Genomic DNA, 26,684 nt, shown 5'->3' on the forward strand with positions numbered 1-26,684 from the left:
GTTTTGGTATTTTTCCAGATGAGAGATTGCACTGCATGTAGCAGGTTTACTTCTCTGATTAGTGCCAGTATAAATCAATATATAGATCTGGCTGGAAAACAAGATTGTTTACACGGATTGTATCATTTTTCCTTTGTAGTTTTGTCTATAATAATATGGCAAATTTTATTTTAATAAATTCTGTATATCATTGCAAAAAAAAAGGTCATCTTTCATGAAATCCTAATAGTTTATCTTATGATATCATCATCTTATGAGGGTTTTATTGATACAGGTTTAGCTATCGCTGAAAAAAAGGAATAAAAAGTTTTGAGCTCAAGCAGTTGCTATTTGGTTTTCTTCTCCTTACCTAGCCCCTTCTTCATAACTGATCTAAACACTGGGGGCTGCTCTGAGAAACCTTACCAGAAGGGCAAGCCACGTGAAGCTGCCATCCCCTGCCTGTGCTGAGGGCCGGACAGGCCAACTCTGTGTGGCTGCTGTGCACTCTGGAAAGTGTAAGTGATGGCTTGTAAACCAGATAAAGGCCTTTGAAAAGAGCTTTCCACTAATGGAGAACTTTGATCTGTTTGCATAGGCCAGTGGAGACATCCAGTGGCCACTGGCTGACAAATGGTCGTCTCTGGATCGTGACTGCAAACATATGAAAGGCTGATGTGAAAGAAGGCATTTTTAGGAGTTGGGGGTTATTTTCCCTTTAAAGTCAGAAAAGAGTTCCAGATGCAACACAGTAAAAACTGAGCTCTGTGGAAGAAAGTACATTACCTGGTTATGTCATTTAAAGGGGTGCTGGCCTCGAGCCTCTGTTAGTCAGAACTTGTGGCAGCTGTACTGAAGCCAACAGTACTTACTGCTCAGGTGCCCATGTGAGCCAGGCAACTGAGAGCTTTGCTGCACTGAAATTCCATAGAAACACATCGAACTTAAATTTTTTGCTGATTTTCAGATGTCCAGCTGATCAAGAGAGACACATATACATGTGGCTTAATGAATTACTTGTTTCTAGTTGGGGTCTTTTAATTTCATTGAGTAATAATCGACTTTCCAGTTATTTTTAATGCATGATAGTAAATCTGTAAGATATTATTAAGAGTTTTTAATGACAGAGGGATTTGGGAGGAATGGAGATACCAGGGAAATTGAAGTAAATGACAATGATTGCAAATTTCTTATTGCCTTTAATTATGAGGACAACTTTATGGAACATTGTGACCTTTCAGAAATATTCTGTTCACTGAAGAGTAGAAAAATCTGTGGTATATTCAGGTAAAGGTGAGGAATTTGTTGGATTGGTATCTTGCTTTTGGGCTTCATGCTTGTTAAAATGTATAAGGAGGTTCATTATAAAAGTTTGATTTTTTTCACTTAATATCAAAACCCCAGTGCAGACAAAATTTCAAATACATATTAAATTGTTGAGACAAGGTGAAGTAATAAACATCTTTATTATATGAGAAAATGAAAAGTGGAAGTAGGAAAAAAAAAAAGGACAGTGTTCCTCCATCACTGGAATGAAGAATGGAAAATGTTTTTAGAAAAAAAAAATCTGAACCAGAGTAATAAAAGTTTATAAGAAGTTAACAAAACTGAAAGGGACAAAGAAAAAAAATAAACACGACCCTTTCTGGTTATTGTCAAGAGATGTTCCCAAGCCTAATAAGGACAAAGTATCAAAAGAGACTCAAATAAAACAGACCACATCACATTACTATTTCTTTTGGAGAGCCCAAATGTAGTTACATGATAATTATTTCCTGGAAAATGTTTGCATATTGTTGTTTAGAAATCTGGCATATGATAACTGCTGTAAAAAGCATTATTCCTCTGGCCACCTCAAAAACTTGTCACTGTCCACCAGTGGAAAACCAGCCTCATTTGGGATCAGTTTTCTCTCATGGACCTTACAGTCTCCTAAACTGCAAAGCCTGAGCTCATGCTCCAGTTCTGATCACTAAGCCCACATAGTCTATTAGCCTAAACAGGGAAACCTGAAATAAAGGAGCTCTGCTTTCTTGAAGGCTTTTGTAGAGGATGTGGTGTGCTACTTTTCATATGCGTTTTCCTTCTTTGTATAGGAGTCTGTGTAAACTGGGTTGCCTGTGTGTGGTAGTACACCAACACTTGCCATCCACCCCAAGCTCTGCAGGGGATCACGGCTGGATCAGAGTGGAATTGTCACTTTTAGCTGTTTCTGGCCCGGTGTAGACTCTAAGTCTATGATGGAGCTGCCAGCTTACAGCCACAGCAGTGTGTGAAAGGACCAGAGTTCTGCTTCAGCGTACTGGACCTGTCTTTGTTTCCCTGTATGTGCATGTGTCTTGAAGCGCTTCCTGTATGCAAAGAAAATCTTTAGGGGCACCTAAAGATCACGTAGTTCAAACCCCCTGCTGTGGGCAGGGTCACCTTGCACTAGACCAGATTGCTCAGAGCCCCATCCAACCTGACCTTTAACACTTCCAGGGATGGGGCATCCACATTTGTCTGGGCGCCCTGTGCCAGGGCCTCAGCACCCTCACAGGGAATGATGTTGGTCACCTGCAAGCCTATTGCTGAAACCCCACCCAGTCTCAGCACTGATGAGCTTTAACTAAGGGATATGTTACATGGATTGACATTAGCACATCCCTTAAAAGTTTTTCCAGTGTCTGCTATGCTTCATTACACTTCCTGTAAAGCAGATTCATTGCTTTTATCATGAGTAAATACTGAATTACAGCCCATGGCAAGCTGGGCCCTGAAAATAACTGAGTTATGCAGAGACAGCTTGTTCCTGGAACAATTGCTTCTGACACATCATGGATGAGTGTATCTTGGCTTGTTATGGAGAAGCACTGAAGTTGACTTTACAAGGCAGTTTGCACACAGAATGAAGCCTAATTTAAATTTGCTTAATCTCATAATGTAGTATTAACATGATTGTGATATTTGCCTGCCAAGAGTATGCATGCCACTTCTGTGTGGGCACCCTCAAGGCACGTTTCTCAAATTGCACAGTTTGTTATTAACTATTTTTAGATGTTTAGGCAAACTTACAAAAACTGACAAATGGTAAAAGCATTCTGTAATGTTCTGTGGAGAACTAGAACTGTTATGTAGATAACAACAGGGAGTCTGGATCTCACATTAAATTAAGATTTGGACAAAGGAACCATCAAGGAGGTTTTGTACATTCCAGTCCCTACCTCATGGCATGAGGAACGTGAAATTCCGTTGTTGTATCATTTATTCTGGTTGCACCTACCGCCAGTGTTATCTGTGGCAGGAGATTTAGTGTGCGTGCTGTGAGAGGCAGTACGTGCTCCAAGCAGCTTGAAGTCTCCGGAGCTGAGACAGAAAGGAAGAACGTGGTACATTCTTAAGGACAGTCAGTATACAGTGTCATTGAGCTTACTGATAGTTCCGTTCTTATTTGATTTGGGTATTATTTCCTGGGGTTTTTTTGGTCTGTGGCTATTTTTAATTTCCCTTTGAACAACTGAATACATTATTTATCAAAGGTATTGTGGTTGGAATGCTTTTTCTTCTGGCATTTTTTCCTAAGAATATCATTAGATTGCAATTCCGTGCACTGGCAAGCTGCCTGCCGAGCTCTCTCTGTATCTCTTCAAGCTCACTGCAGAGCGGCTCAGTCCCAGCCTGGCCTCCTTATCCACCATGGCCGCGTGCCTCCCCACAGCCTTTCCCTGGGCAGGGGCTTGGTGAGGATGGCAGAACGCGTTGGACGAGGAAGCTGAAGGAGGGGAAGAGCTGACATGAAGTCCAAATGCCCTTCCACACGCTCTGTGGTGTGCAGGTGGAGGGTCGGGAGGCGGATGGCCTGCGTGGAGAGTGGGACACGGGGGCTGTGAAATGCTGAGGGGTTCTGGTTGTGTGGAGGTGGAACGTGTGTGGCCATACGGGGTGACCGGCCCTGGTGACCGGCCCTGGTGACCGGCCCTGGTGACCGGCCCTGGTGACCGCCTGTGGGCTGTGTCAGCCCTGTGCAGCCCAGGGAAGGTGACTGGAACTGGGGGCCTGTGTGTCCCACCGTGCTGCTCCAGGGGCCCTTACCATGGCACTAGGACTGGTCAGCACAGCACTAACATTTAGAAATGCTCTTCCTCAGTGAAATGCAAACAGATCTATTCACAAACTCCTTCAAGTAAGAACGTTTCTGAAGGAGTGACTTTCTGCCTTGTTCTACCATACGTGGTTTCTAGATTTGGGTGGGATGTTTTGTGAGGGCTTCAATTTCTTCCACCTCCGTGTAACGAAAGGGTGCGGGATGAGGGTGAGGTTTGGCAGAGAGGTGGGCGCACAGGCAGCGGCTGCGGGAGGGCACAACCGCCATCGCTGCTGGCACTGCCTGGCCCTCGCCGGGTCCATCAGCGCCATCGGCTCCCTCAGGGCTGAACCTGCTGGGAGCCAGGGTAGATAGGGCCGCGCTCCCGGGGCGTGGCTGACCCCGAGGCGAGAACGAGAGAAGAATGAGCGTGTTCGGTTGCGGGCAGTTTGCCCTTGTTTTATTCTGTCCCGGGAGTTTTCTCCCTCGGGCCTCGCCGTGTTTGGGCCGTGCCCGGTTCTCCTCTCGCCCTGAGGTGCCCGGGTCGGGCCGGCCTCGCCTCATGGCGGCGACACTGGCCTGGGCTGGGAGCGTGCCGTGGGCTCGGATACGCCAGTGCTTTCCCTGTCGTGGGATTAAAAGATCAGGATTGTTCTTTGTTCGCCTGTGAATCCCGGTGGAGGACCTTGTTCACTCGTGCTTCCCAGCGGGCTTGTGCCTGCCGTCCCCTCTGCGGGGCCTGAGGAGAGGCGTCAGCCGGAAACGCTGCTGGAGACAGTTTGAACTCCAGCCACTGGTTGTGATGTGATAACACATAAATCGCACTTTTCCCCTTTAAAAAGTGTGTGGATATGTTTGGCAGTGGATTTTTTTTCTCCTTCAACCTCTACTGCACTGAAATCTGCATTGAAATGTGTTGATATTTGTGATTGAAGTTTGATCAGTAAAATCAATTTTAGGAGAATGGTGGAAAGTTTTCACTGCAGTTGTGCTGTGTGATGCAGAGCAGGTGCAGGTTGTAAGATAATGTGCGGTCTTGGTGTTCTTTTTGGGGATGTGGAAGGTAGTAGAACTGTACTGTGGTGCTGCTTTAGCATGCCTGACTCTTATTCCTCATAGGGAAAGGTGGAAGGTAAGTCTCAACAGAGGACTTGGAAAAAAAAAAACAACTCCCAGGTCTTGCAGTTTGGAGAAGACCAGGATGTCCCTGAGGTACTTAAGGCTAGTTTGGTAAGGTTGTTTTAAGGAAAGTATTGATTTTTTGATTTAGACACTTTTTCAGTCTGTAAAATGAAGACCAAACATTACATGTTACCAGCATTGTTCACTAAAGGCACCTCCTTCAGTTAAATCAATAATGAATATGTCAGGCAGAACCCCTGTGGTAACATTAAATTTCACCCAAGTTCACTATTAAATAAGGTGGGATAAGGTGAGACTTTGCACAAAGACTTGGTTATGGTAAGGTGAGCACGTGAATAAAAAACAAATACACTAGGAGGACATGTTAAACGGTACCTGTACAATGAACTGTCCTGTGTCACATTTCAAAGGAGCCAGGGTTTTTGTTGTGGAAATGTGTCTTGCTGCCAGCTAGTAGGGAAGACCTTCACCTAGAAGCCTTACTGGATCGCTGGGGATCAGGTAGATCCTTTTGTGAAGTCTGGGATCAGCTGACATGGGGCTCAGAAATGTGGCCTGTGTGGAATCAATCACCTCACAGCTCCTTTTTTAATTGACATTTTATGTCCAATTGCCCAGCCAGTAGTGCATCTCGACCTACCACCTAAACTGTAAAACCTCAAGAGCTGTGGCAGAACACAGGGTGAAGGAGTTTTTTTTTTACTAGTGTGGTGTCTTGTTCTACATGGGAATTGTAAAATGTGTTTGTTTTGCTGTAATTTCTGCATCTCACACAATGATACATAATGCTTACATAAAATCCTTATGGGAAATGCCTGTCATTCAGCAGGGGCAATTCAGTTAACAGATTTTGCTCTTTGTAGACAGGTTTTTTTCAGATCTTTCACGTTTGGGAATGTTGTCTTTAGTTGGTGTGGTTGGTATATGCCTAATCAAGGCAGTACCTTACAGGTACTCATGAAAAGAATCTGAATATTGAAGGCCAGAGGGTTTTTAGGGTATGTTTGTTGTTAAAGCCTGATTTGTTTGTTTGTGGTCAGTGACTGTTCTAATACTTCTTTTTGTGTGAGCGGGAACAGTTCCTGATAAGAAAGAATGAAACACAGCAATAATGAAATGGGAATTATATTTTGACACAGCAAGTGATCTCAGTCTGCTTGGTGTTATTACTGTGCTGCGTTAGCCATGCAGTGGGCTGACCTATCACAGCAGAAGTGAAGGAAGAGAGAGATCCAGGAAAAAATACCATGCTCCAGCAGGTAATTTTTTCACCTCCGAGTAGCACAAAACTTTTACTGGGATCTAGAAGGCCAGCTGATAATTTAAAGAATAAATATTTTAAAATATCAAAACTATGGGGGAGAATCAGTAGAGGAAGAATATGGGAATGTGATGCTGCAGGATACTGAACTTAAGGGAACCAACACATGAGATAAGAACATTTCAGAAACCCTAAATGGCTTGTTTGACTTGATTTTAGGGAATGGAAAGATAAGAAAATGTACTCTCCAGAGGTGCTGCTTGATTGCTAGCTTTGTATGTTATAAAAATAGGACACTTGCAGACACAGAAAAGGACAAGTTGACTTAAATTGTAATGAATCACTGAAACTGGGTTATATTTATTTGGGAATTCTGAATATAGTTATGTGTGAAGTGATGAAGCTGCTAAGAATAAAGCTCAGTTTATCATTAGGCCTGACTGTTACATTTGGAGATTGAACTGCAGGAAATACCTCAGTTTGGGGCTTTGATTGGTTTTTGGGGTTTTTTTAATAACTAAGTGAAGTCCTTGGAATGATAAGCTAGTGAATAATAAAAAAAAAAAAAAGTAGCCAATGGAAGAATGACCTAGTTGAACATGGCATGCATGACTTCTACAAAAAAACCCAAACTAGGTAGTCAGATCTTTGACCTTCCTTAAAATTAGTAAATGTTTGTGTGGATTTTATCAGAAGATTGTGGGACACAATGCATGATGTATGTGAGTGGCAGTTAAATGAGTTCAGCTGTGTGAGGCAAAATCTAAAAACCAGAATTGATCTCCATTAATCCTGTGTCTGCACAGGGGGCAGCTGAAGTTGAGCTGAAAATCTGGTACTTCTACAGAAAGCAGTTGTTTAATATACATTTGAAGTGATTGCTTTTATTTATTTTGGGATTTTTGTTATGTCTTAGCTGAAGACTGAGAAATACACTGAAGTCAAGTAGAAAATCTTGTGAATGCAATGTTTTAGCATTAAACGAGGGCATATGGCATCTCCTTTGACATCTCCGAGATTAAATAGTTGGTTTCAGTTTCAGTATAGGGGCTGAGCTGAAGCTTTATGAAGTGAGAAGAATTTTGGTTCATTCTTGTGGCAGCAATGAAAGTATTGTCATAAGTAAAAGGGATTTCTCTTTGGACCTGGCCACTGTGTATCAGTGCTGCTCTAGGTTGGGAAGAAACTGAAGATACAGTTAGCAAATGGGGGTAATAAGCTGAGAGCAGCTCTGACATGACAGATGATTTGCAACAGAAAGGCTGCGCAAATGTGTTAACAAACCTGATAGCATAAGCTGTGGGGAGTGTTAAACTGTATCTGCTCAAGGAACAGATTTTCACAGGAGAAGATAACATGTCCCGCTTCTTGTCTTGTGTTCCTCTCACCCAGAGTTCAGTGGACTGAGATCCTATTGATTCAGCAGAAATCACGGGGTTTTGAATAATAATGCATTTTATACATTTTTGAAAACGTAATTTAGTGGAATAGAATGAAAGAGCTGAGATTTTTTAGTGGAATAGCCACTAAAGTGTAACTTGTAAATATGAAGAGGAAGAAAATAGAATTTTTAAAAATGTGCATCTATCTTGTTTAAAGTGTTTCTCAGTGCTGGATGTTTGTTTGCCTAACAGACCTGAACAGATGGGAGACTGTAAGTGAGCCTGATTTGACACACATCCTTCTGATTATGGTGTAATTTTTCGGACACTCAGGAGATATGAAATGCCAAAACACGTTTCTATGCTTTAAGAAGACTAACTGGGCAATGTTTTTATGAACTAAAAGTACTCTTGGTCATTTAGGGAAGTGTCAGTTGTTAACAACTGAGGTATTGTTTACATTGTCATAAGGTGCGTTGGAATGTTTACCTTGGAGTTGGTTTCTTCCTCACCGTTCATTTGATGTGGTCACTTACATTGCATTGTTTGCATATTTGTTTCTTCCCCTCAGACCTTACTGCTCATTTAAGGAGCTTTTCCATTTCCAGCTGTGTGCTCTTAGTAACGGGCCCTTGTGTTGTGTCCACAGTGAAGGGGAGTCAGAAGTGTGAGCTGAACTGCCGCGCCATCGGCTACCGCTTCTACGTGCGCCAGGCGGAGACGGTGATCGACGGCACGCCCTGCGAGCCCAACGGCACGGCCATCTGTGTGGCAGGCCAGTGCAAGGTAAGGGCTGCCCAGCCTGCTCCGCCTGCCCAAACCTGGGCACTGCTGCCTTAAACTTACTGCTTTTTAAATTTATTTTTATTGAAGTAGATGTGAAGAACATTAACTTTTGTTATTACAGGTTGGGTGATTTCTTAAGTAACGTTTGTATTTACTGAGAACAAACTAAGGAGTGTTGAAGGGATGGATTCAGGAGGTGTTTTAGCCACAATTAAGATGACTGCCAATGAGCTTTTTGCACGTTTTACTTTCTACAGAAGAGGTTCTTTGAAAGAATCAGAACAGAAAGATTGAAAGCTTAAATAAGAAAGAAATACAATATCTTTCTTTGATTCAGTTTTAGAGTGGAGATATTTTTCAAAGTCTGCAGCAGAATGGTTTCTTTTGATTGCTTTATAGCTGCTTGTAGTCTAACTTTTCTGATTGGGCCATGTTTGCCTCAGGTCTTACTGGCCCTCCTTTTACCCAGCCCTGGTATTCTCTTAGAAAACATTTGAGTGGTTACTTTGCATGGGTTCAGAAGGAGTTGCTCTGTTGACTTTTTGCAGTCTGCTGTGCAGTATCCATTTGCAATGAATAAATACACTTTTTGTAAGATGGTGGCAATTTTAAACAAAATGTTACAGTGTTTAGAAAAAAATTTTGTAATCTTTAAAGTAAGGTTAGTGAAAGAAATAAATTCCTAGCAAAGGGCATTTGACGCTTGGCTGATTCCTATATATGTTGGCAAAAGATGCAGAAGTGGCTCAGATGTGACTCATGAACTCAAATAGTGAAAGGTCAAGTTCAGTTTAAATAGTTGGTTTGCCAGGGGAAATCACTGATGAATACCCCCTTGTCCTCTGCATGTCCCTCTTACTTGTGCACATCTGGACAATGCCATGTTTGTTTCTGTTCTGTGTTTCTGAGTGCAAGCGAAGCCATAGCTTTGAATTTCCATTGTACAGGGTAGATCTGGGTGAAGTTGATTGTGCTTTAAAGCTTTCCTTGATCTCAAACTAATTCAGAAAGGGCCAAAAACTTGTTTTAATTGCAGTTCTGATCTGGTTCAGAAAACTGATAATCGAGTTGTGTCTAATGAATGTATGGTCTCTATCACCCTCTGTTGGACATTTTTTTACATTACCAGAACAATAATATCCTTATGTTACAAACCATTATCTATTCTGTTCCCAGGACCATTGTTTTTGGTTAGTATTTTCAGCTTACCTTATCCTTAAGAGGAAAAAAAAGGTGGAAAATGCTGCTGTAATAAAAATAATTCAGAAATATGGTAAAGAATATGATATATGAGATGAAATAGTCCTTTAAAAAAACTTGAAGTGAAAAAGCCCAACACATTAGGGTATTTCATCATAAGGAGATATTGTCTGTGACACTGTCCTAACTGGCACATATAATAATGCAGGTACTACAGGAAAAAGGTCACTTGTCTTTGAAATGATTGTGTATTTCTTGGTCTAGACTAGACTTCATCCTAATGAAAATAAAACTTCTTTAATTAATTAAATACTTGAAAACTAGGCAAAGTAGGAAGAATGGGGTGATATTCTACCTACACAGAAGAATGAAGTACAACAATGATCTTGACGATCAGTTGCATTATTTCTGTGTAAGTTTGGTTTTCTGCACACTTGAACAATACTGTTTCTGCCGGATTTTTTTAAGCAAACAAATGTTTTCGTTGACAGTCCTATTGAGTTCCACTTTTGTTTTTTAATAGATTTCATTTGGTGCCACAGCTGGTTATTCCTAATACAAATGATTGGAATATGTTTCAGTATTACCGAGTAGATGTTGTTTTTTTTAATTCATTTGCTACTTCTCTTCTAACTCTACATTTTGACAGTGATGTTAAATTAAAGAGTGACTGCCAATGGGATTTCCTTCAACTTGCCATTTAGTCAGAAGTGTTTGTTTTCTTCCTTGAAGATTTTTTTTTCTTTTGTGTGAAATGAGTGTATCCTTATATTTCTTCTGGAGACAGTGGGTTGGTCTTAACAACTTTTAAACTTAGAAGAAAAATGCAGAGAGAATACTGAGGAGATTTCGATAAACAAACTGTGAGAAAAGAATGTTCTCAATAATGTTTACCTTGCCCACAGATTGTAAAATATGCCTCTAGGGCAGAATGTTGCGTGTGTTTTCGCATGTGTCTGGGACACTCGCAATAGGAGGAGTCATCCCAGTACCTGGGCAGGTGTGAGCACCGACTCAAGGTAGTTTTAGAGACAGAAAAGTTATTTGGGGAGTTGTGAAGAAAATTGGTTTTGCAGAGATGTTGGTTACCACGCGGGGGCGCGCTTTACAAAAGGATTATTTAGCACTTCACCCAAAATTCTGTCTGGGTGGGAACTGTAGATTCCTCTTAAAGGTGCCTGAAACAACTGTTTTCTGTCTCCTGATTTTTATATTACATTTTCTCTTGGAATGTAGTTTGTTTTCATCTTTCAGCTACCTTCTGAAGTTAATAGAAAAACATCTAAACAGTTTTAGAATGCACACTGTAACTTCAGTAGCAAAATGATTGGTCATAGAGATTTTACCTGCCTAAAAAATAAAAAAGAAGAGTGCATCAGATACTGGAAACCTTGCAGACTTTCTAGGGAGGTAACTTGTGTCAGCTATGGGAAGCATAGCCAACCATGCCAAATCTCCATCAGAAAAGCAGGATGAGGCAAGCAGCTCCTGTTTGGAACTGTGTTGGTGTATGCTAGTGTCCAGGTAAGAGAACTATAGATGACATTATTGTTTTAAGTTAGGGAACTTTTAATGGCTGTAGGATCAGAGTGACAGATCAGGACAATGAGAAGTGTGTACTTTCAATAATTTAGGGTTGTTCTCTTAACTGATACATGTTGGAATATAGATTAGCCCTATGGCTGTTCTTGTAAGGTTATAGAAGCTGTTTTCTGTAGAAATCTCAGCTTTCCTGTGCAATATTGATTGCTTACATTGAAAAAAGATCTGGTGTGGATTTGTAGTTTTTCTGTGTGTGCTTTCCTAAATCTGGAGCCAGACTTCCCTCCCTTCTCTGTCCTCTTGTGTTTACAGGTTCTTCTGAGTGAGTACTCTGTACAGTGATAACTTCTGTGAAACTTTCCTCCTTTTTCCTTTGGCATTACTGTGTTCTTTTTTAACACTACTAATATAATAAAGAACCTGACCTCCAGATTAACAAACCAGAAGCAATGGCACATAGATACCTATATCTGTCCTTCGCCTGATTTACAGAAAATGTGTGTAGTTGCTTGTTCATCTTGCTTGGTTGTATTGGAGGGGGGTGTATTCTTCACTGAATAGGAAGTTTGTAAAGTTTTCTGTCGTGAGACTGAAAGAATTTGAAAGCAGCCTGTAGAACTGTGCCCATGAAACACGGTCTGTGCATCGGGGTGGCTCTCAGTTCTTTGGTGTTAGCATTGCTGTTTGGTACTGGGTGAGTGATGGGTGGTGTCAGGTGTTGCTTGTATTTGAGAAGGACCAATTTCAGGAATTGTTTCCAGGTGCTTGATCTTACCCTAAAAGTTGTCCTTGGAACAGTGCATGGCTTATACCGTTTACACCATGGGGGAGTTGAGAAGGTGCATTCTGCTGAGCATTGTCACCAAGACTTTGCCCAGGATATGACTGCACAAAGGATATGCTCTGTGAAAGTGGAAAACCAGACCATGGAGCCCATGGCATTCACATGCTGAAATGCACTGTAGAATAAAATGAAAATTAAATCTCTTGTTTGTTCATATTCAAGGCTTGTTTTTGTCTTACTGTTTTGTTTGGTTTTTATCAATAGCTGCTGAGGACACAGTGGTTTGAGCTCAAGACCTTTTTTATAGATTAGGTGGGATGCATTCAAAGAGGCTCATATTGTGTATGTAGCCCCTGTTGAAGGCTTTTTCTTTCCAGGAAGAACGGTTGCTCCCTAAAATATACCATAAATGTGAAAAACCTATGGTTACAATAGAACATTCTCTCCTTCTTTCTGCGTTTTCATAGATACCATTGTAATTTCTTGGCTGTTGGAAATAGGACTCCTCATTGTTTCTCTTCGTAATGACTTGCTAATGCCAAGCTCTGCATTGGGAAACACCTGCCGGGCATTAATAAGGTGTTAATGGAAGAAACAGGTTTCTGGGAGCTAAAAAATAACTGCTTGTTGCCACTTCTTCCCTTTGTCTGAATAGTTTTTGTTAAATGTTTTACAGAGTAAACCTCTGTGAGATTTCTTGACCTCACTCTCTATAAAATCTTTTATCCTTCTTCCATTTATAAAGCAACACTAAAATTTTTTTGCATATGATCTTTGACCAATAATTTTTCAGGTTTGGATGTCTTTATAAAAAGATGGAATGTAATCCTTATCTGCAGTATGCCTTTGTCTTCATAGATTGGCTGTCAGTAGAAAACACATCCCAGCTTTGAGCTTAATTCTATCACTACAGAAGTTGTTCTGAAAGCAAATGCTGTTATCTCTAATGATTAAGTGACACAATTAGGGAATTTTATTATTCTTAAGGTACACTTCTCTTTGAACTAGTTTGAAAATGGTGTACTTAAAATAATTCCAAAGTAAATCTGAAAAAAATCTAAAGTTTTCAAGAATGCTGGGGATAGCAATGGAGTAGAAAATGAAATATTGTATGTTGTTGGGCCATGTTGAAAGTGAAGTCGGGTTTGTTTATGAATAATTAATTATTCCCTGGGTTGGAATAACCAAATGGTCAGCTTAGTTTTAAAGAAACAAGAGAAAGTTCTGTGGTACACTGGTAAAAAAGGAGGCTGGGAGTGTTTATGAAGAAATATTCAGTAACACACTAGTCCCTTCACATGGTTGTTCATAAAAACAACTGAACTCATGATCACTGCTGCTTTTCCCCCTCCTCCCCCCCCCCCCCCCCATAATACTGGCTTTCTGTGATGGGGAAATTTAGTGTAGACAAGAAAAAAAAAAAAGAGTTCAGATAAAAATAAAAAATAAACATTGTTTCAGCTATTCCTTTTTCTCAGTCCCTTGTCAAAGTATTCATGGATGCACTCTTAACAAAACAAGCTATGGTAGCCCATAGAAAGATAGACTGCAGCACTGTCCTTCCAAGAGGAACCCAGTGAAGAGCTGTGTACTCTGCATCATGGTGGAGGTGAAGGCTTTGATGGCATGTCTCTTATGCAGAAATTACTAAGATATTGTTAATGCCTTTTAAGTAACCAGTAGAACCAAACCTGTTCTGTGTTACATTACGGCAGTTCAAAGAAAAAAAAAACAACCAAGAAATTTCAACTAGTTTAAATCCATTTGATTTCAATGCATGTATGGGAAAGCAGTTGTAAAAGAGTCATGTAGCTAATGCAAGACCACTCTGCTGAGGTTAAATAGCAAAAGGAAACAAAGTAATTTAGATTTTATTGTAAAGAAACAAAGAGGGGTGCAGCAGAAGTAACGTTCTGAAGCTTACATTTAAGGGATCTGTTGAACACCTGGCCAAGCAAGCAGTGGAGAGAAAGCTGTTAAGAAGGGGACTGGCTGCCTAGGTATTCTTTCTTGTTCTCTTTAGAAGAGGGCTGAAAACTTCACAATTATTCCTGGAGTATAAATGATACCTTTCGCTGTTAATTGGCTGAATTATGTTTCTTCTTCTAGAAATGTTCAAGCCATTTGACTTGCAGCATCTCACTGTGGTGCTTAGCTTGGGCCTCCCAGAAATGGCTTATAGATTCCTCTCTGCAGAGTGCTTAAAAGGATCCTGGCACCTTTGTTAGCTGCCTGAAAGTAGAGATTGCCAGCAGACCCCCTCAGACAGGTCTCTCACATGGGAGTGTCTGAGTTTGGCTTATTGTCCATGTGTTCTATGGCAGTAGAGGCTCTGAATGGGCAGCATCAGTTTTGTACCATTGTCCCAGGAAAATTCTGGAAAGGGGAACTCACTTACTACGGGGGAAGGGGTGTTATGTCATGCACAAAAATAAAAGTGAAGAAACTGTTCTTGAATTTACTGTTGTCTGCTAATGTTTATACTAGAAGACTGTCACTGTAAACAGTAACAAATTATTTTATCATGATAAACATAAGAGCAAGGGGAATAAAAAAGAATGGTACAGTACTAGAGCAAGCTTGTATATCACATATTTCAGGAGACTTCTGCTTTGGTTGTGTACTTTCTCTCTGCTTGCTTGCAGGGTGTCTGTTACTAGAATTTAACCTGCAGTAGAGTTGGAATGTGCAGTAAAACTTAAAGTTATACATTTTAAAAAGAAGACATATGTATGCTAGAGACAGCTTATTAGATTAATGTGTTCTCATGGCAAGTGGGGTCATGAAGTAGAAGGGGGGCTATTTATGAACATTTCTGAGGAAAAATAAAGGCTTTCATGTGTGAGGATTTATAAGCTGAGTGCTAAAACAATAATTGAAACAATAAATGGAATTAGTATTTAATTTTAATTTGATTTGTTCTGTCACATTCAATCCATGCTGCCTCCTGTGATGTCAGTGGTCTGGAGATCAGGTTTTCTTCTTTGTTTGCAGTTGTGCTCCCTTTTGCTAGCAGTGTTAGCAATTATACTCTGTTGACTAGTGATATTTCAGGCCTCATCTAAAAGTCAGAGTTCTTAGAAATACAGTATGGAAGTGGATTTATTGCTAAAGGTTTGTTCATCTCTTTTTTTGTTTTGCAATACTCTCATACCTGGTGACAGTTGAGTATTGGTAGTATTTTACTTATTGTTACTACTGATAAATCACTGATTAAATGAAAATTTTGTCACAATTCAGTCATTTCAGGAACTTCAGAATTTAGGCACTAGGATTTTTTCCTTATTAATTATAATAAACTATCAGAAACCAGTAACCCAGAGGTCTTTCTGAAAATAGAGGAGTTTTTAGAAAGCGATGACAGTGCAGCAAAATGCTGTCTGACCTAAGCTGATTTTTACTAAGGAGCCAAAGAGTAAGTTAATGCATAATTTTGTTTGGATGACTTTTAGGAGCAAATTGAAAATGCTAATAACTGCAACAGAATATTCCAAAATACCTATTATTTAGTCAGGAAACTGAAACAGCAATCTTGGAAATCTACAGGAAATTAAGTATTTAGGCTTTGTTTTCATTTAACTACATTATAATATTACTTTAGAGCCTGGAAAGGGTCCAGTATGTTTTTAGACACTTCTATTAAAACAAAGATTACAATTTCGATAGACCGGGATAGGCAAGTTTGTCACATTAATAAATAAATCCTTGGGAAGAAGGTCCATAGAGGCTCTAGTTGTTAAATGTATGTATCTTTTTCTTTCTTTCTTTTTTTTTTTTTTTTTTATGCAGCACTTGCAAACACAAATATAGATGCAGCCAGAGCAAATAGTTGAGGAGCTGTTTTAGAATATGCTTGAAATATTGACTTACTGTGTTAGACCAAAACCATGAAAAAACTGTAACTCTTGAGTTAGGCAGGTGCCATTGTGTCACTGTCTCATGGAGAGACTGAGTCCCTGGGCTGAGCAGAGTGCCTGCTTGGTTGCTTCTTAGAGCTGGGATGGATGCAGATCCCTGTTCCAGCCAAAGTGTCTGGGCTGCTCTGCAGTGGATTTCCTGTGGGACCTTGGATATCTCGTTTACCCTCTGGTTGTTGTTAGTCTAGCATCGTGCAAGGGCACTGAGTGTCTGCTGAGTGTGCAAACTGCACCCAGAAGCTGTTTTTTCAGACTCTGTAGCCCTGTTAAGAAGCAATTCTGTTAAGAACCAATTTTTTTAACCAAGGTGGAGCCCAGTAGTTTTGTGACTTCCCTCCCTTGGGTGGCTTGCTGGCAACTGGTTCTCATCTCTTCCATGTGATGCACCTTTGTTCCAAATGTGCTTTTAATGCCCAGATCCTCCATCTCAAAACGAGAATTATGTGTCAAATCTTTTTTCCTAGGATTAATGTAATTTGTGTGTCCTAGTGGTAGTGAAATGTGCTTAAAGGCAAACTAACAGTGTTGTGCTTCTCTGTTACAAGCTGGGGTTTGTGTAATTTCTCATCTGCAGGAAGTTGTGCTTTGCCTTTCAGACAAACAAAGGTATGGGAGAATATTCTCAGGGAGAGCAAGAATCTGAGTCTTAACCCTTTGCTGAGACCAGAGTTTGAATTTTTATGCAGCAGCTCATGTTTACAAGATGTTTACAAGATAGAATTCAGTTTCACAGATGTCTGTGCAGAGTTCCCTTCTGTTTAAATTTCACATTGCTTAAGCTTTCACATAAGGGGTTTTGAGCTTTTTTCAAAAGTTCAGAATAAAAAAAAAATATCCTGGATGCCATCTCATATCACCTCAGTCTGTGAAATTTAATAAGAGTAGAGATTGGAAAATGGTGTGCAGCTAGATCAAAATGAGCTTGTTCAAACTTGGCTGAAATTGAATTTTTAACAGAACCTGAAATCAGCCAGATTTTCATATGGCTTCACACTGAAACTGCCTCTACAGTTCTCTTTCTTTTTTCTCCCCACAAGTGCCAGGGTGTCTGACTTTTGAAGTCCTAGAGAGTGGAGTCACATGAATGTACAATAATTTAGTTTTTCATTTAAAGTGATGTAAATTTCCAGCTTCCATGTTTGCTGAGAGAAATGACAAACTGACAAGATCACGCTTATTGGCTCCTGTTTCACAAAACAAGTGAGGTGAGCTCAAAACCTTCTTAAAAAGTCTATTGGTTTGGAAGCCTGTGCCCTATTTTGGCATCTCAGACTTTTTTATTATTGCAGCAACAGATTTTTCCTATTTGCAGAAATGACATCAAAACTTGAACGAAACAGAAATGTGATGGTATTACATAAGACTGACATATTTAATCCTTTTTATGGCTACAGGCTTCTCTGCAGTCACAGGACTATACCACGTTCTTGCTGATGAGGAAGCATTCCAATTTTCTGGGGTTCTGACAATATGGTGTCTTTGAACTGGAGCATTTATACCTTGCTAGCATTTATACCCTGACAGTGGAGTCATCCAAATGCTTGTGAATAACTTCCTGCTCCCTCTTTGTAACACTGACACCTGATTGTTTCAAAGCCTTCCATAAAAAAACTACTAGAGCACATGCATTAAACTTGATTAATTTTAAAGTACGGCGCATTTAAATGTATCAATAATGTCTGCCGCGTGACATTGTTGGCTTCTAGTTTGAAGCAGCTTAATGTGGCATCTAAGTGCATTTCATGAATTGAAAATGTGGCCAAGGTTAAAGTTGTTGTGTCCACACTCAAGTGATCCTAAGAGTTCACTGAGAGTGTTTTAGAGTAGTTTGCCTTGTGTGTAGTTTTTACAGATCCTGTGAAGTGGAAATCAGAAACATACATATGTATGTATCTCATACCATGGAAAGATAAATTTGAAACAAAAATGTGGTTTTTTTTGTGTAAAATATAAAATATTTTTACCGACATTGCCTTTTCCTTTCCATACTAGAGCTGTGCCTGTAATTGTAGTAACTGTTGTGTGCCAGGCTGGTGACCTTGCAGAAATCAGAAATGTCAGATTTGTTGGTCACTGATATTGGACTGTTGGTGATGCTATTTATGTGTAGTCTGGCTTATTCTTATCAAGGTCATGAACACACAAGGACCTGTGGTGACAGAGGTGAGAACGTGCAGATCAGTTTGGTTCCTGTGTTAAATATGAAAAATATCTGCAGAATTCTAGTGAGCAACTTAAGAAACTAATTGTGACTAGAAGCAGTCCTCCAGTCCCAAATGTTTCTGTGACAGAGGCACTTTTTTCCTTTCCTGTCCGTGTGTATTCCCTGTATCCAAGCTGTTTTCTGTAGAGGGGTGTGGGCCTTTACACACAAGTATAATGGATTTCTGTAGATGTTTCAAGTGTGCCTTGGTGCTATCTTACAAAATGCAAAGTGGAAGAATTGCTTAGCAGAACATTTCTGAAGGGGACTAAGTTCCTGCTGTGATGTTAAATGCATGTTCTTGCAAAGCAGATGCTTCTTCTTCGACATTGTCTTGACATAAGATTCCAATAAATGAATGTAATCTTGTTTTCCTAAAAGGCTGTTTCCCACCATATCGGTATGACTGATTTGTACCCTTTAGCACACACAGTTTTACCTACTTCAGTAGAGTGGAAAGTGCAATGAAAAGAAGAATTGGAATTTTTTAGTTGTAATTTACTTGATGTTTCTGTCGATGATATTCAGAGCAGTTCTGTCATGGATTTGCAGTCACACAGGTAAGAAATAGCATTCTGTGGAGGAGATAATGGGGGACTTTGGAGTCTTACACAGCTTGGGTAATATGAGGAGTAAATGTTTGTTTCACGCACCTGTGCAATATGTGCAGTACAGCAAATATCTTGAGGACATGGCTTTAAATCAACTGCTATTTGCTAAGGTTTGAAAGTACTTAGGGGTTGGATGTGAGACTACATTATTGCAGACTCCCCAAAAAACAGTGACCACCTGTGACTATGATGCTATTTCATGTCAAGGAGGAAATAATGCAGCCTGGAATTGCTGCAGCTAGAGACTCAGGATAATAGGTTTGCCTTCCATTTGCTGTGGGTGAAGGGTTATACAATTACTGTAATTCTGTTCCTCAGTTCAGTAACCAGGTGTAGCTTCTATATTGATTTTACTCATACTGAAAAATGAAGTTTCCTAGAAGAAATCAACCTTTTGAAAAAAGGTAATCTTTTCAAATAGCTCTTTAAATTTTTCTAGGAGCTTTCATGATCCAAAACAATATGAACAAGAGGCAGTGGCACTGTTCCCTCAAGGAAGAGAGGTGGCTGATAGGGGAAGATTGAGTAAACATACTTATTAGAAGAGAATCCAGGACTGCATCTCAACAAATTCTGTAGCAAATTGATCCATTTTGAGCAATTTCATTGCTGCCGAAAGCTATTTTAGGCTAAAATTTATTCGTTCCATTAACTGTTGTGCTGGAGCTTGAGATGGTGACCTTATGAAAAACAGAAGAAAGATAGCTTGGACCTCTGATTTCTCCATCTGGTTCATCAGGATTCAGGACACTTTTTCTGTTGTTGCTGAGGAAGTTGTCACTTCAGTAAGAGTACTTCAGGCAACACAGTGATAACACTGGAAGGAAAAGCATCTTGTTTTGATTTTTTGTTTGGTTTTTTTTTCCTTTTGGGATGCATTTAATGGTGAATTGTTTTCTTTTTGGCAGCTTCTTTGGGAGCAGGCAAATTTTTAGAGTGATGGATGTCTCTCTGCTGAAGAGAACATTATTTTAGGGCAAAACAATGAGTTTTTTGGAGCTACCAATAATTCTGTAAAAATGAATAAATTTTATTCATGCCTTTAAATTGAGTGCAATAACCATGCATGATTTTTTTCTGAGAGCATTACTAGCTAGTATGTATTACATTACTTCAGAAAGGATGTGATTCGATGGAGGGTTATGGGTGTGCCTCACCTTCCCCCTGCTTCTGGTGCCATTTGACTTTAGTGATTCCACATTGCTTAGATAGATTTCTGTATTTTAGAGACTGCATTGAGTTATTTTGATCAACACTTGAATAGTCTTGAGGTGGAAGTTCTACATTTCTGTCTTACTGAATATTTTTCTTCAGGTGATTCAAGCCAGATGTACCATACACGCATAGAGGTAGTGCTTTATGTGAAGTAGAAATGTGGTTTTGGGTTTCCATAATTTTCAGTACTTAAATGCAAAGACTACTATGTCTGAATTTACCTTAGTCATTGCAGAAGATCTCTTTGGTGTTGATAGACCAGATCTCATTGTGTTATGGTTGTGTATGTGACAAAAGCTGAACAAGAACTTGGCTAACCTTTCCCACGTTTTTAAAAATAGAAGTCCTCACATTTATGCAGTTATTTCATGATTTTAAATTCTTATAAACAGTGCATGTAAAAAAAATTTTATGTAGTAAAGTAGTAGATGGACTGAATGTGAAGTATCAAGAGATACGAAGGAATAGGCATTCACTAAAGGTTATTTAAATGAAATGTGAACACAGGCAAATTGAACCCTAAATTTTGGGTCTTAATATTAAAATATTAATTTCAATTTGTGCTGAGAGGGAGGAAACAACTGTTAAAATAGATTCTGGTGGCCTTGTACAACCACTGAGTATTGTAAGGAAGTGTCATCTCGTTGTGCTGAATGGATGAAGTACATCTGCGCTGAAACTGTATTAGTGTCTGAATAGCCAGCATTTAGACCTTTAAGTTGGTATGGTGGCCTGCATGGAAGCATCCTAAAATATCTGTATTCTGTAAGACTAGAAATAGTCATAATTGTATGTGTCTCCTACCATGGCAAGACTTCATTTTAAAGGGATTGTTGCAGTTTATGCTCACATGTTAAGAAATGGGGCATGACTGAAAAGTCTTTGACCCGTGGAAATCCTACCTGCATGAGGATATTGTTTTACAGCCTATAGAATTTTATTAAAACAAATAAATTTTATTACTGCAAGATTTGTTTGTTTAGAGTTGGCTGTATGTGGCAGATGCAGTTTATCTTACGTGCCTGAAGTTTGTTAAGTCTCTTTGCCAACACAAAGTCCCAGTGTGATGGACATGACTTCTGAACTCTGGAATGCTTGCTGTGGACTCCTAGACTGCTCCAAGGTCATTCACCTCTGTTATGGACACTAATGAATTTGTACAGCTACTGAGGCTAGACTGGAGCTTGGAATTGCTTGTGTAGGTTTTTTCCCCTTCTCTGGTATATTTATAAAGCTTAAATTTCTATTTTCTAGGGGAGCAAGACTTCTTTTTAAAGTTACTGTTTTGCAAGTAGTACTTGTACAGTGTGTTATACATCATGGATGCTTTACTGCTACTGTTTGTGCTGATGGAGACCAGATACTGGATAGAGCCAATTAAACCAGTCCAAAAGGAGATCATAAACAGCAGTGTTAACTAACTGCATCTTGCTGCACTATAAAACGCTTGACTTCTTGTGTAGGGCTTTTTAAAATGTGTGCTTCCAGTTGTTGTTGCTTAACCTTTAAATTGTACCAGATACTTAAAGCAGTGTACATTTCTTTACTTTTCAGGGGCCATTACAGCAAACTATGATGTATTTTCTGTGAGTCTAATGTATTAGGAGTTTAAAGTCTTGTGTTTTTGTAGTTATATTAGTGAAAACAGTACTTTAGAAAAGCTTCAGGCTTATTTTGCACTATGAGTCATTGTTAAAAAATGGGTTCATCTTATTTGTTTTCTCCTGCAAGGCAGCTTTGCTGGGCAAAATAAGTATAACTGAAACTTGATCCCTCAGAAAATGTGTTTTGTTTAGTTTTCCTTCTAATGTTAAACTTCCTGGTAACCATTTTATAAAGCCACATAAAAATCTTATCTATCTGGTGTTTGGTCATTTGAACTGTCATGTCTAAGTGCCATTCTAAGAGAGAAATAATTATTCTAGTTTTAGGAAATAGAAAGGTTTTGGGTTTGTTTTTGTCAGAACCTTTTTATCTTTATTTGCCCTGATTGTTAGGAAGCATGAGGACTCATCAGTCTTGGAAAAATCTCACTCCTCATGTATTTTTAAATGATCTTAATAATATGGAAGAAACCATTGCCACTTTATATACTAGAGACTTACAGCTGCCTTTGTCACTACTGTCTTTTGAACGTCTGCAGTGCAAATGGGAAGAAGTCAAAAGTCCTTGGTTTCACCATTTGCATTGTGTTCCAGCCCTCAAGTTTTTCTGTGTCTCACTTGCTGTAGAAGTTTAAGCTGCAGGACTGAATTCTTGATTACAGCAGTGCACCTTGTTCAAATTATATTTCAAATTCAGACTTTGCATACATTGTTTCAAAACCATTTAATATAAAGTTCAACCCAATAACAAGTGAGGGAGGTGTCATTGCTTAGCAGCATTGGAGAATAGTCTGGATAAATGGTGAGAAGCAGCGTAAACACACCAAAATGCTTGCATGCTTTTCTTTTACTTATATTTTCTAATATCTTTATTGAATAAATATTCCTAAAAGTGCTCAGTTTAGGTTTGAAAATATCTTGGTAGAATTCAATAATTTGGACTGCCAGCCAACTCTGCTTGTTGGGACTTTCTGTAAATATAGTTAAATTATTTGTTACGTTGTGCATATTTCCTAGAAAGCTGCTGTGCCTTCTTACAGCTTTGCTGAACATTTGTTCTCCATTCTGCTTTTTCCCTTTTTTAAGGGCTTGGGACCAGGCCAAAGAGTACAATTATGCTTACATGGAGCTTGATTTTTAAATGCATGCCTAACTAAGTAAGTAAGCAGTCCCATTAAAGTCAATGGGATTAGGTGCATACTTGGAGTTAGGTGAAGGCTTAAGGGCTTTGATGAATTGAAGCTTTACTGACTGACTGAGTCCTGTAACACAAGAAAGTGTTTCTAAGCACAGATATACTAATGAAAATGCTTAACTAATGTATCTCACATGGATACAATCAGAAATACATATTTAATAGGGGAAAAAGTTACAGTAGATGATAAAATAATTAATGACACAAAATCCTCGAGGAACAGTGGCCATTGCCGTTGTACTGAAGCAGGAAGTCCATCCTGTGCTGCATTTTTTTATTTCGGTGGGAAGCAATTGCAGCCAACCTAACACAGAGAGTTGTGGTGGCAGTAGTTTATCAAGTCTTGAACAGCATCATTCCAAAATCTGGCAATTATTCACATGGGACTTTTGGCTCTGTATTTTTACTGGATTACTGCAAACTGGCAATTTCCTTCAGTGATCTTACTTCCGAATGTGAAATTGTCTCTGGCTTTCAGTGAGTGGTTCCCAGGCAGAAATCTGTATTCAGGTAAACAAAGCAATGCTGTCACTGTTTCCCAACAAAAAGAGAATTCATAAAAACTGTAAAGCAAATAAATCTTTTTCTGAACTGGAGCCTTTGAGAGAGATCTCAGAGCAGTGCAGTGATCAGCATATCCTGTGACAGTGGCATCAAGGCTGTGTTCATTTGCTGTCAGACCCATGCTTGTATCTTTTTTGGACCAAGGCCTTGCATGCCTCAGCCCTCAGCCTTCCCAGTTGTAGGAGCTCACCTTTGGCTGTTGATTCTGAAATAGTGTCACATGAATGCTGTGGTTGTGCATGTGGCAGGGCAGCACCTGGCTCTGCTTGGGAGGGGAATGCCAAAAGCCATGACAGGACAAGGAAAGCTGCTCTATCCCTGCTGCTCCTTGCTGTCTGCTGCTCTCTAGGAATCAACAGGAGCACTGACCAGGGCCACAGGGAGGCTGTGGCAGGTGAGGAAGGAACCTATTCTATCCAGGTTGCTCAAATAACTCCCCAAACAAGGATGTAAAAGGTGTTTCCATACCCAAATTTTCTCTGTTGCCATGGCATGATCAAAATAAATATTGTTCAGATCTTAACTCATATGAGCATTTTAAATCTTCAGTTTGTACTTGTGCACATACTGTGAAACCAGATGATCTTTTCTTAATCTTTGAAGACTTGGTTTTTCTGGAGATCCTTTCCCCCCTCTAACAAGCCCATTTAAGTAACTGCACAGGTTTACAAGCAAAATCAAGGAACTTTGCAAAGCCCTGGAAGGTCTTTAGTGCTCTCATGAGGGCAGTGGGCTCTAGTTTGAGAACATCTGCTGTACACAGTATCAGGTATTATGTACTTGAATGCTTTTCAGATGCCAAGCTGTCAAGTTTTTTATTCCTGCTATAACATAAAGTTGTAACCAACAAATAACAAGACAAAATGGACTGGATGTTTTGATGCTGTTTAATTGCTCTTTGCTGCTGTTTCTGTCTGAATTTTTCCTTTAGGAAATAAATATTCCTTTAGGGAATAAATAGGTTTGTTCTAAGGCTTATGAGAACAAAGATGTGTGTTGAAATCACAAGGTTTCTCTTTTTCAAATGTGTTTTCTTGTTTTGACTTGGGGACTTGAGAAGTTTAGGCAAATGCATAGGTCTTGTGATTTATTAGTCAAACACATGAATCCTGTATAGAGCAAAGAATAAATCATGTTTTGCAAATTATTGGATTGTGCTTTTATGTATTTGTGGAGTGTTAGATGTGTAAGTAAAAAACCTAGGCAGATCTTTAATCCTGTCACATACTCCCAATGGGATACTGCCAAAGATTAATCTGAAACAGTGAGTTTTGCAAATGTACCTGCAAAAGCAGCATCAGGTTTCAGTGTTCTGATAGACCCGGTTGTTTTTTTCTAGGTACTTTTTGTCATGGACTTGTGCTGCAAAACAAGTAGAGCAGATAAAATTACGTCTGTAGGGTTTTTTTTTTACTTGTCTGAGACTAGAATGTGTAAACCACTCCTTTCCAGTTTAAGCCTCTCTGTTTCCTTGGAGCTTTTTTTTTTAATTGCTATTTTGGGTTGTATTTCTGATAATATTTTTAGCCCAATATAATTTATCTTGATAGTTTTGGCCCAATAGCTGAGTAATTTGATGTCAGTGTAGCTATTTGGTCTCTATAAATGTCTTCTGTCTTAACATTCTGACTTCTGAGCTTTTCAGTAAATCAGATTTTATAACTGCAGCCTTTTCTCTTGGACTGGCATATTTAGGATTCCTGCTGCATTATTCCTAATGATTTTGATGAAAAATCAGGATGCCTGTGATCAGTCTGTTTGTTGAAATGAACTTTGGTTCAGAAACACTGTTGGATAAGTCTATTGCCTGTTGGTGGTAGCCGGTGTGGTAGAATGCTCAGGGTGACAGGCTTGGCTGCAATGACATTTTGTAAAAACATTATGAGGTGCAAGAAGAGGGAGAACTGACAGTACTATAAGAGTGGTAAACTTCATAATAACCTTCTGCTTTAAAAACCTCCAGAACTTAAAGGATGGTATGAAAGCCAGAAGTTAGTGATGCATGCACATTTGTTGAATTATTTTTCTTACACTAAGCATAGTTTTAATACAGGGAGTATTGAGTTTGTTTCCATGTCTTGATCCAGTAGGTGATGTGGTGTCTCTGCAGAGAGATTTAATTCAGAAGCTTTCTTTCCTGTGTTTTTTTACTTTCTTTTTCCTCTTTTTGTTTTAGTCTCTTATAAGATAGTAGTTAAAGTTGCACCCCAGAGACTGAGGTATGCATATGACATCTAGTCAAAAAATTTTCAGCCAAAAGCCTCAGGCGCCCAAATAATCTACTTCCAGCTTGCTTTGAAGTAATCTTTTGCCATGCTTTTTGGCAGGCAGATACAAGGTTTTTTGGCTCATGCTCCTTGCCATGCAGAAGCTTTGTGGCCACATGATGCTGATCCTGAGTGTGCCTGGTACTTTGTCTCAGAAAGGCAGGTGGTCCCACTGGTAAATTTTACACCTTTCACCCTTGCTCTGTACAGGGAAATTTGGCATCTGGTCAGTTTGAAGGAGGACAGAGCGGGCTGCATCTGCTGCAAAGTATCATCTAGGCATTTATTTAGAAGTAACTGTATGGAAAAGATTGCAAAATGTACCATCTTTGGCTGTAAGGCAGCAATACTCAGTGGAAGACTGCGAGCAGGAATCTGGATGTTGCTCCGTGATGTTTGTGTTGAGTGGGTGCACTGATTTATGCAAATCTTTTGTGGAAGTTTTTACCAGTAAACCTCAGTTTTCACATGGTGGACGATTGTTTCAGCAGCTGTGCCTGGGGCTGTCATCTAGAGAATATTATGGTTCTGAAAACATTTTAGCATGCCAGCCTTCTTCTCAGGAGTAATTAATTTCTATAATAAGGTTTTAGAAGGCTTAGTTAGTAGTTTACAGTTTACTGTGTTCAGTTGGCTTTTTTGGACTCATATGGACCCCCCAGTGACTTGAGTCTCTGGTTAATTCCCTGGCAGCGTTGCCAGTGAACCTTGTGTGGAGAAACCTGACTCCTGGCACAGGAGGATTGTGTATCCCAGAGCTGGTACAGCTGCACAGAGCTCAGGCCGAGCAGTTCAGCAGGAGTGACCTACATGGCTCTGTACAGAGCTGCCTCAAACCCTCCAGGGGCTGACGTTACTCGAGGGGACGAGGAGGAAATTGGCTCATGTGTTCTCTCCTCAGTTCTCAGAACGCTGTTCAGGAAAGCTATGCAACCTACTTGTAGGGTGGGTATGTTGGAAAGTAAAAA

The 26,684-nt window shown here is 39.7% G+C and overlaps 1 protein-coding gene across 1 annotated transcript in view; it reads left to right on the forward strand.

The window, feature by feature from the left end:
• THSD4 (thrombospondin type 1 domain containing 4) overlaps window positions 1-26,684 on the forward strand; it is a 234,124-nt gene that overhangs the window by 99,680 nt on the left and 107,760 nt on the right. The window contains exon 7 of the mRNA XM_066196706.1: window positions 8,478-8,614. Coding sequence (XP_066052803.1) covers window positions 8,478-8,614 — 137 coding nt within the window. The remainder of the gene's footprint in view (window positions 1-8,477; window positions 8,615-26,684) is intronic.

Source organism: Chamaea fasciata, unplaced genomic scaffold, assembly GCF_029207755.1.
Source record: "Chamaea fasciata isolate MVZ Bird 193981 ecotype frontalis unplaced genomic scaffold, bChaFas1.0.hap1 SCAF_14, whole genome shotgun sequence".
Classification (NCBI taxonomy): domain Eukaryota; kingdom Metazoa; phylum Chordata; class Aves; order Passeriformes; family Sylviidae; genus Chamaea; species Chamaea fasciata.